We start from the raw sequence: 11,597 nt of genomic DNA on the forward strand, positions 1-11,597 counted from the left end.
CGGACTTTTTCAGGCTGTCACAGGGAAAGGTGGGAGCTGCAATTACTAGATCCCCAGTACTTTAAAGGCATACAGCTTCAGAGCGAGAAGGCTGGGAATTATCCTCTCTCTCGATCCCTGATCAGCTCGTGACTAAATGTCCTAGTTGTAAACTCTGAGACAATGAGCAAAGAATGGTACACCCCTATGGCTTCTTCTCCTTAAAGCAGCCAAGCAGAAAATACAAGACGACTGCATGGAAAAAGAAAGAAAGAAAGAAAAAACGATGCAGTGAAAGGCTGCGTTCTTCTTGCACGGCAGCTTGGAAAAATAAAGAGATGGATGCGGCTTTTCTGAAAAGGAAGAAAATGCTTTTAGTGGAAATGACCAAGCAGTAACTATAGTAACTGAAGAGAGGAACTGAACAAGTTAATGGTAAGACGACGAGTTGATCCGATGAGAACGGCACCAACTGTGACGAGCCCTCCAACACGCAATATTTACATTCCCATCAGAGATCTGCATCTGATCAAGTCTGATCCATTATAAGACGTCAAACTATCTGACTGGTGGGAAGAACGAGACAAAGCGAGAACAGTTAGTCGATCCATTTCCAGTTCTCAAGAGCAGAACAAGAATTTAACCGTTTAATCTCCTGACAAGGATCAGCTAAATAAGGAAGAGACTCGATCAGAAAGGCTCTGGGCTGTATTTGAGCCCTTCCATTGATTTTCTTTGCTGATGCTGCGATTTGAATTGAAACACAGGAGAAATTCTAAGGATTCAGGGTGTAGGATTGCGGCTGTAACTTGCTGATAGATGCGTTGTTCCTTCCTGATCCGACATGATGGCTGTCTGAGGTGATGGAAAGGGAGCAGGAGAGGACGTCGGACAGACCGAAAGCCAAACGCAAATGCCGGATTTGATACCAAACTCTATGTAGTGACTAAAAGGTTTGGTAACCTTAGAAGGCCGGGAGAAAGTTTACTGCTGATACTCGATGAAACTTCCCCAGCACCCTAAAATAGCTACGCCCAGTACAAGTGATCGGATTCGTGCCACTTCGTTGTCATTCATAGAAACAACAGCCAGCTAAATAAACCTCAAAAGAGCTTTAAAATGCCAGGTTTTTTGTGAGGAACACCATGGTGAGTCATTCAAACACATTAAATGGGACATAAATTCTGTCCAAACCGACTGGGGGGACAAAACGGGTCGTTTCCAGGGAGAACTTCAACAGTAAAATATGAGTTATAATCTGGTTGCATTTGTGCACACACAGTTCTCACAATAACAAATTTTGCTGGACAATATATTGTCCCAGAAATGATTGCGATAGATGATAATGTGGCCATTTTGTGACCATTTTCAACTGATATAATAATAATAATAATAACAACACCCTCTCAAAGACATAAAGAAAACTTTAGAGAACATTAAACACTGGATCTGGCAAACCTTTTAGATATCCTAAAGAAATAAACAAAGCAACCGAAACTACAATAATCAAAGTCGCCGTATGAAGTCTCTGTAACCAGGAATGTGTTTTCAAATATATTAATCATCCAGCTTAGACAGGAAAAACAGGAAATATTCCCAGTTTGGGGGAAAAAAGTGCAAACTAACAACTTCTTACTGGGTGTCAAATGTTTACAGCGTTTTCAAAATGCTGTATTTCGACATCTCGCTAACGATTGTTGTCCAAATGGAAATTATCCAGCTAATCTTTATTCATGTTAATTAAGTGACTTATTGCTTGTTGTGACAGGCTTACGACACACCCTTAAACCAAAACAAGCGTCCAATTGAAGCATTCAGTTTTCTTTGGTAAGAGTTAGCTAAAATCACACACATTAATATTTTATCACACCTTCTCCAAATGCCCCAGATTTTGAAGACATCTTTTGCCAACAGGCCCCATTTCAGGACCTACATCCTACATTTAGGATTTAGTTGTAGACTAAATGATTCATCTCAAAATGTGACTGTATTTATTCTGGTGAAGCTTTATGTTTCTTTTGTGAAACAAAATGATGCTGGAAAATAAAATCTTTCTTCAGCTTCAGCTGCCTGAAGGTTTGGGGAATAAAGTGAGTTTTTTTTAGTTCAATCAACTAAGCCCAAAGCATGATGCTCCCACCACCATGTTTCACTGTGAACATAGTGTTTCAGAATGAAATTTCTTGGTTTACATGCGAAATGTTGGGTGATTTTGATCTATTTTTAAATAACCCCAGACCCTGATAATGCCACTACTGTATTTCACTGATTATGATGTCAAACACACATTTCAAGCATTTTTTAAATGTGCGTTTTTCTAAGCTGACTTTGACAGGAGAAGAAAACCGTCTTAATTTAACATTCATTCAGTCCTCCACATGCAAGGAATGCTCCATTTTGTGATAACCTTTCCATTATTTAGGCCCAGTGCTCCTCGCCATGCTTTATTCATCTATTTTGTGATACGCAGTCTTCAATGCAGAGACCACAGGGGTAAGCGATGATGAGAATCATGAACTCAAAAAGAAGAGAAAAGAGGTCCCTCTTTGATCAACTAATTCAGTGTATAGAATAAAACTTAAAAGAGAGGAAACACAGCTCCTGTAATTAATGAACAGCCACTCTATGTCTACAATCACCACAGACAGAATAAAGGAAATCGGAGCTTTACAGAGACACTTCATGCAGTGTTCTGAGGGGGATTTGCCAAAGAGCTGACAGTAGAACCACAATGAGCTAAATGCTGTGCGAGATGAAGTTTGAGTGGCCAAGTGCCTCCATTAGCTCCAGCAGCAAAAGCGAAGCTTAATCTTCTGTCAGCTTCCCTCCAGCTAGTCTCCCAGGACTCACAGCACTCTCACCCATCCATCACCTCAGCGGGGACCAAAGGGAGTCTCCCCAAAGGGCCGAGGATCAAAGCAATTTGCATTCAAACTAAAAGCCATCAAGGCCCCACAATCCGCAGAGAGACACTTTATTTTATATCATCCAAGAGGAAAACAAAAACGCCACGGAGAACCAATTAGAATTTCCTCCGCAAAGAGGATAAAACATAAACAAAGTGAAAACGCTAATTATAATGTGACTTATGACTCCATGACATGCATGCAGGTGACAAATTAAAGGGGAACCCTGAGCACATGATTGGAGAAACAACAAGTGCAGATGGATGCATGCAGGTGTGCCGCACGCTGCAATTACACAATTAACTTCCACTCATGCGAAGAAAAATACAAAACGGGCCAAGTTCGCATCACGTTAGAGAGTGGAAATGTGACTGAAGCGTGAGGGCTGACATGGGAATTAAAGTTAAAAAGTCAACTGGAATGACTTTACTTTCTAAACACAACTGTATGGTTGAACTATGATGAAATCTGAGGGAAGTACCACAGAAAATAAAGCATAGAATATTAAAAAAGTGTGAAAACCACAAACTTCTGGGATCTTGTGTGATGGAAAATGAAGTGGCTCATAAATGTAAAGTGACTGAAGTACAGAGATCCACAGGTCAGGTTGGAGAATCTCAACCATCCTTACTGTAAAACATGGTAGTGGCAGAGTCATGCCATGGGGATGTTAAATGAAAAATAATCTCATGACAAGAACAAAAGACCTGGCTCAACATCCCAAACCATAAGGCCAGAACTACAATGGAATGGTTCAGATCAAAGCGCATTCATGTGATCAACTGGCCCAGTCAAAGTCTAAAGTCTGTGGTAAGGCTTGAAAATGTCTCCTTTCACCCCAACTCAGGATGAATTATTTTGCAAAGCAAAGTTAGTAAAAATCTCAGCGTCTATGTGTGCAAAGTCAGCAAAGACATCCTGCAAAAGATCTGCAACAGAACTTTATTAAATGTGCTGAACTTTGTGAAGGTAGCAAAATGTGAGCCAGTTCAAGGGGTGTGAATACTATAGTATGGGGATTATATGAGCGAATCAAAGAGAGACGCTGTTTTGCTAGTTTTTCACAGGTGGGTAAACACACCAGCCGCCCAAAACGGTTAGTTAATAAATAACAGGGAAGGATAATAAATGTGGCAGGACTCGACATGAGGCTCTCATTTGGTGGCTCCAGATGAGGCGGTGCCCATTTTGCTGGCAAATTTCAGGTCCAAGTTCTTTTAAGCGTCCATCTTTAAGCACGGATGAAACACTTTCCAAATCCTGATGGGAACGGCCTCATTCCCAGCAAAGAGGCACGAGGTCTCCTCGAAGGGTTTGATACGGAAAAAAGATACGGAAAACATGTTGGGCCTTTTTTTTTTTTATAGTGACCGTATCCCAACCCAACCAGGGGAGATTTGTTCAGATGTGCTAGACAGAACCTTCATCAAAGAAAAAAAAGTAAGGAAATAACTTATTTAGGAGAAGTACACACGAGTGTTTCCAACACTTGGAGAACTAAAGAAGCCCTACATTGGTTCAGCACTCATCACCAAACATCTATTTTTTCCCTTTTCCAAAAAGAGCTTTTAACTGTCCTCAAAGTCCCTCTGCTCTCAATCGATCCATCCAACTGTACTGTGTGACATTCCCAACACAAAAGTGCTTTATACGCTTCAAATGAGATTACAAAAAACAAACAGTTGCTGCAGCACAGCATGTGACCATTTGTCACAAGTCAAAGTTAAGTGCTGTGTGTCAGGCTTTCAACAACAAGCCCAGAAATCAAGCTGCCCGATTCTTCATCGCTTCCGACAACAGAGCAGTGGCTCGGCAAATCCAGCAGGAAACATCAGACGCCGACTTACAGCTTTTATGGGACATCGCCTGGGAATCGAAACGAGCAAACAGTTTAGGGGTTAGTGACATGAAAATAAATGCAGATGTGTGATGAAGCTTCCAGCTAGAGGAACTCATTTGAGAGAGAGAGAGAGAAAGAGAGAGAGCAGGAAACGTGTTGAACAAACTGCAGCAGTCTGCAGCAAACTCAGTTCACAACGTGACGAGCCACAGATAAATCCCTTTTCATACTGAATAACAGCATATTCATGGCCATCCCTAACAGCTATATCGAACTGTAAACTGCCACAGATGTTATCACTGTTATGGCTGATGACCGATATTTACCAATATTTTATGTATATTTTTCTAGCTTTTCTAATCTTCTCTCCTAATCCTCCAGAAACAAATAGCAACAAGGTGAACATGAATATCGCTTGTTAATAAACATGCAAATCCAACTGATACCAATGTTAAAAAATTACTAATATCGCCAACAACTATTTTTTTAGTCTTGATAGTAAAAATGCGCTACATTTATTAGCTAACTACCAAAAGACGGCTATAAATAAAAATCTTGTTGCTTTTTCACATGTTCGTATCACTACCACAAACTTTAATTTGTTTAACTGGCATTCCCTGAGATAGACCAACGTAAATCAATGCCTAATTTTGAATTAGAGGGAAAAAATTGATTGTTTTATAAATGCCCTACCTTCTTATGGAGTCATTTAAACTCTTGCATAACAAAACGTAAGTTTGTTAGAGAACAGCAGCAGCATCTTGAAGACCAGATGGGTTAATGTTGACTTTTGGCAGAAGCTTTGGATGTCTCCAAAAGTCCTCTGCTCAGCTGACATCAATTATTAACTTTTATTTTGGCTCTTTCTGACAAAATACGGTAAATTAAATGCAACAGTCAACATTCATATCCACACACCATGTTACATAAGAGTGTCATACTCTCATGATGCCATTAAAGCTTCATAATAGGGGACAGTGCTGTGACCATCACATTGTAAAAAATGGTGACAGCATTATGTTGGTGGTAACATCAAGCATCATGCCTGCATGCTGCTGCCACCACCGTGTTGCTTTTTTTTTTAAAGGGATTGGAACCAAAAACGTTTTACAGGCTGAAAAAGAGTTAAGACCCTAATCATCCAGCCAGAGATAAAACGAATGGTTTAGATTAAAGCTTTTCCTGTGATGGAATGGCTCAGTCAAAGTCCAGACCTAAATCCAATAGAGGCTCTATTTATTTAACGATCTATCAGATCTGACTGAGCTTGATCTTTTTGGAAAAGAAGAATGTGGGGGGGAATCAGTTTCCAGATGTTGAAAGCTGGTAGAGACATACCCCAAAACCCTTCCAACTTCAGCCAGAGGGAATGCTGTCTCTACAAGGAGCTGACTTCAGGAGGACAAACACAAATGTTTGGTTTTCAAATCATTTTACAGAAATAAATTAGAAAAGAGTTCTAATTTATTTCTGTAAAATGATTTGAAAACCAAACATTACTTGCATTCCAATTCACAGCTCTCCACTCGTTTCAGTCCCACTGAAATACATTAAAGTTTGACAAAATGAGAAAACGCTGAAGCGGTATGAATACTTCAGCAATTCACTTTGATTTCCCAAATGTGAAGCCTTTCTAATATGAATAATATAAGTCAGAGAATACTTTTACACCACTGCTCATACCTACATCAATATAGGCTGGAAGACCAGCATGACCCTCCAAAGGAGCCAAGTCATAAAAAACAGACACCTGGTTGCTAACTCAATTCACATCCAATTAAATATCAGCCTGGAATCCTGGAGAGACCGAGCACTGATATAAGAATGCAGACCGGAGCTGCTGCTGTTATTCACAGATCTGTTATGCTCACTGTTCCTTCCATTTGACAGTCTATTTGGCAGGCAGCTCTGAACATTTCTCCGTTTACGAATTTGGACCTGTTTTGTTTTCCACAAATGGCTATTACCATGACAAGCACAAATGTCTCCCAACCCGTGGATGACTGCAGCAGGCTTCTCTGTGCTGCTATACATTCATTTGTCTCGACCTTCTCTCACTTGTTTGTGCTTTGGTTAAAAAAAGAGGGGACGGGGGGGAGCCTGAAACATGCTGTATATCAATTAGGCCATCAAAGACAGGCGGGCATTTATGGTATCGCCCTTTAACCTCAGGGTGAAAGACCGAATTCTTGTGTTTGCATGCCAAAAGAAACGGGTCCTACCAACTCATGTAGCCAAAGAAATTAAAGTCTCTTCTCTCCCCAAAGATGTCTGCAGACATTAATTATTTAGCTGCTTTGGTATCAAATAAAGAGAAGGATATAAACATGAAGCGTATTTATACAGCGTCTTAATTATGCCTCAATACCGGCTCCTGCTTTACTTGAATAGGAAATTTCCAGGATGCTTGGAGGGCACTTTTTGAGACATTTCCTGCACACTTGATTGAACAGCTTCAAACGATTTCCACCACGAATCCCAAGAGACCCAGCTAATCCTGATCTTCTCCACAAGCAAGGGGATCATCTCAATATAAATCAGACAGCGCGTTTGATCAAAGTATTCAATCAGACTTAAACACATGACCCCACAAGAAGCCTCGCCGCCAACAAGGTCAGAATCTCGATTGTTCTCAAGCTACAGAAAAGGGAGCTGAACGAGGCAAAATATCCCAAAAGGAAAAATTTATTAGACATACAACGGGGATAATGGAAACCTCACTTACAAACAGCAGCCAATCGGGGGAAAATCAACCCATCAGTGTCGATCAAAACATCTGATATTTCTTGACCACACTTGACCTTCTTCCTTTTCTTACTTGAAATTGAAGCTCCAGAAATGTAAGCAAACCGGTAAAACTTTCGACTAAGCCTTAAATGCCCCCTTAAGCATAATGGACTGCAAACACGTACGCACATGTCTCCTCGTGGGCCTGTTTTGTTTTCCAATTAGAGCCTGTCAATACAACCTGAATAATGACACTCCTTCCAATGAGTCTGATGGGCCTATTAGGCATGTGTGGAAATAATCAGAGTCACTTTGTGCAGCATTAATGTCAAGATGATCAATGTCAAAATATCACTTTAGTCATCCACTTATCAGCTATCGCCCCTTCAAACATACATAAATGCTCTACAACAAAGGCATCTTAGAGGGAATTAAATATTAGTCATTAAAATCTTGTAAATGTGGATAAGTGTATGTAAAACACAGTGTTCAGTAAATTATCAAATTCAAACTTGAGCAGTTGTATTTAGGTGATGAAGCCTGACTAAATATTTTTGATAAATTTAAGGAAGATGTCATAATTAATTTGCTAAGGATTGTGCAAATGTTTAAATAGGTTATATTATATATGAATATGAAATCTCAGAAAAAGTTCTGTTATTTTTGTTGGAGCAAGGGTTTAACTTTGTATCCAACAAAGTTTTAGCTAGCTTAGTGACAGACAGTGCTAATGCAAAACTCACACTGGCTAGCAAGCTAAGCTTCTTAATCCTGAGGGCAGTTTTAATATGTTTATATGAGCTGTATGAACTAATTAAGTAAAAGTTAAGGACTAAAGATTTGTGGCTGAAAATAATTCTGTGTTTGAGCAAGGATTTGAGTTTTTATTTATCTAGTTTAGCAACAGGGCTAATGCTAAAGTCAATCTCCCAAGCTAGCTGAGCTTCTTAACTGTAAGGCAGTCATTGCTAATGAACAGCACATTTTATTCTGACAACTTCTTAGAAGAGATTTAAAGTTGATATAATTACAAACTAATTTTTAAAGACAGAAGGCAAACCAGAAGAGCACATTTAGCTGAACATTAATTTAAATTTACACTGTTTTTGGAATTTAACTGATTTCTCTAAATGTGTTTAGAAATTACATTTCTATAATTTCTACTCAGAACTTTTATTTAAAATCGATTCAATTGAAATGCATGGCATGTGCTACAACAAATCAACTGGTTTATCACTTTGTTTTATCAGAGTTGTTTTCTCCAGAACTGGCATAAATCAGATTGGAAGACAAACGTCATTCTTTTCCTGAAAACAGTGTTGCCACCCACCACGGGGCTGGGTGAAAATTTGCATTTGGATTTGGTATTATATCTAGAACCTGTATTTTGGAACATGTTTTTTTTTTGTGGTCCCTAGAGAGAAAAAAAAGCCATTTGGCAGACAAGAGAAAACTTAAAGATAAATGGAAATCATTGTTTGAATGGTTCCATCTTCATCTGTAGCGTGAGTTTGTTAGATTATTCATTTTTTTAAGTATTTCCCACAGTTTATTTATTTATTCTCTCCTATTTTTGTGTGCCATCTTTAAATCCCCTTCACTCACTCCTGGCTCTGCTTCCCACCTCCCTCTATGTGACAGCAGCATCATAAAACACCTGAAACGTATTCTGCCTTTTGGGCTTTGACAGGTCACCTCAGGACTATTACTGCCCCCCATTTGACCCCCATTTAAAAACTTTGTGGATACGCCCCTGCCCTAACAAAATCCAACATATCACAAATTAAACCCCCTCCCCTCAAAGATTCACCTCATTTGATCTAATTTTGATTGTTTGCGTTTAACTGCAGAATAGGAGGCAAGAATAACACGTTTCAATTATCATTCCACTGCACTGCGTGTCGCCCAGTGGCCATTAAAATGAATTATTGGGAAACTTAAGGATGCCTTGGCCTGCATGACTCGCACATATCGCCATCTGCCTGCTGTCCTGGTAAGTTCATTATTTGGCAGCCCAATAAGTATTCTGCAGCCGTTTTTTATTTTGAAGAGGGCAGATTTCTGAGACAGAGAGAAACAAAATAAAAATAAAAAAATAAAAAAACGCTTTCCAATTTTCACCTCACTAGTCTTAAACACCTTGTTGCCAAAACATGCAATCAAATCGATTCGCACCTCCAATATATTGGAGTGATTAAGAACAATCATCCTGCACACACGCAACACTGAGACGGGAGGTCATGGTGAAACAAGGCAGAAGATTCCCTGCTGGTGTCTGTGGATTACTGCGGCTTACCTTGGACCTGCAGCCACAACAGGAATGCCAACATCCCCGCGAACAGCTCCATGGCACCTCAACTATCCCGGTGGGTCTCTTCTGATAACCTGAGAGCGGGTGGACGGGACTCACTCGAGGCGACAAAGAACACGCATGCAACTTCTGCAAATCCCACTTCGGCCGCAGACTGGTCTACCTCTCCCTCACTGGGCTACAGGAGACTTTCGCAAAACTACGTTTTCGGCGGCGCGACTCTCCGTGCCAAAGCATCAATTTCACGTCTGCGACGAATTCCCCCCCGCTGGGTTGGCTCTGGAGAGTTTGCTCTGGATGGGGTCCCCGGAATGAGATCCAAGCTGATACAGAGTTCCAGTTAAGAAAATATCAGGCGACGACAGAAAGCGCTGTTGAGTTCTCCTCAGAGGGACTCTTGTAGTTTAACCATCCAGCCTTTGTTGCTCCATCCACCGCTGCGGCTGCTCAACTCTCTCTCTCTCTCTTTCTCTCTCTCTCTCCGCCTTCCTGTATTGTGGATCAGAGGTAAAGTGGGCGGGAGGATCTCGATCGATGCTGCGTTGGGAAGTTTCCAACACTGGGAAGGCAACTCCAAGTATGTGGCCGTTTATTAAAAATAATAATAACTTCCTTCGAAAACTGACAGTGCGCCTAACGGATCACGCTTTCCAGTTTCAGTTCCGCAAGTTACAAATTCCTCCGGTCTGCAGCAGCCTGAGCAGACTGGGGAGGGAGAGAGCAGCACAGCACAGCCGGCCGATGAAGTTGCAGTGACTCTAGAGATCTCTATGCGCGCTCTTCCGCACTTCTCCCGGAATATTTTGGGGACATGAAATGCAGCGTTGCTGGTCCCGCTTTGCGCAGCGCCCCGCAGATCTGCCACCACAATGTGTTGCCGACTATCGCTGACGCTTTGTTAGGGATCGGGTGACGTTGGTGCTGGGGAGGAGCCTGAACTGTCCTGCAAAAATATTACAGCGAGCAACGGAGCCCTAACTTCAGGCTGCACATTTAGAGCAACAACAAAGAGAAATACTGAGTGAACGAATAGGAATTAATGACATTGTAAGGTGAAGGTGAAGATGTTAGCTGTTTTGGTTTCTGGTAAGGTGTTTGGGGGGGTCTGGCACACACCCAGGGCAGCACATTCTAGGGGTGTCACAAGCACCCAAAATGAATTTGATATTGTTTACTTGCCCACTGGGGACTGAGTGTCCCTGTTTTGACTTCTTAGGAAGTAGAGAAAGGATCCATGTTAATTTACCCGTTCATCATTTCATGCCTTTTAGTTCTGGTTATTTTACACCTTTTTTAGGCTTGAAAATTAACTATCAGTCACATAACATTTCATACCGACCATGCATGCATTGATACCTGCCTTGGAAACGTTTCATAACCCCCAACAACCACAGTTTAAAGTTATTCTGTAATTTTACTACTACACTCTTCCACTTTATGTGGCTGTACTCTAAGGTAATGTTAAATAAATCTAATAATATTAACAAGGACACTTTGATTTGTGTGTTTTTTGTTTTATTTTCTGGCATATTTTTTGAAATTGGCTAGCCTACACAGAGAAAAAGCTAAATAAATTGAAATTGAATGGAATTCAAAGTTTCTAGATAAAATGTACAAATTAAATATGAGATTTCAGAATTTTAATTATTTTTATCTGAATAAATTAGTAAACTAAAGTCTTTTACAATGAGTGAAAAATACACATTTAAAATTGGAAAGTATGAAATGGAAAAGGGGTGATTGTGCAAAAATTGTGAGAAAAAGACTATTCATTTTGGGAGGTTTGTGTAAAAAGAAAAATCAAAGTTGCAGATGTCCTAAGATGAACGTAACA

General features: G+C 40.4%; 1 protein-coding gene and 1 long non-coding RNA gene across 7 annotated transcripts in view; one reads left to right on the top strand and one right to left on the bottom strand.

The window, feature by feature from the left end:
* Window positions 1–10,420, bottom strand: part of nectin1b (nectin cell adhesion molecule 1b) — a 239,319-nt gene extending 228,899 nt beyond the window's left edge. For all 6 annotated transcript variants that reach the window (XM_015015218.1, XM_015015139.1, XM_015015386.1 and 3 more), the window contains exon 1: window positions 9,749–10,420. In XM_015015218.1, the coding sequence (XP_014870704.1) occupies window positions 9,749–9,800 (52 nt within the window). In that variant the 5' untranslated portion in view covers window positions 9,801–10,420. The remainder of the gene's footprint in view (window positions 1–9,748) is intronic.
* Window positions 10,248–11,261, top strand: LOC106935238 (uncharacterized). Its single transcript, XR_001421862.1, has 2 exons — window positions 10,248–10,340; window positions 10,418–11,261. It is a non-coding gene; the product is annotated as an uncharacterized LOC106935238 (long non-coding RNA).
* Window positions 11,262–11,597: the final 336 nt, after the last annotated feature.

This window comes from Poecilia latipinna, unplaced genomic scaffold, assembly GCF_001443285.1.
Source record: "Poecilia latipinna isolate Pla-1442-1.1 unplaced genomic scaffold, P_latipinna-1.0 Scaffold5, whole genome shotgun sequence".
Taxonomy (NCBI): Eukaryota; Metazoa; Chordata; class Actinopteri; order Cyprinodontiformes; family Poeciliidae; genus Poecilia; species Poecilia latipinna.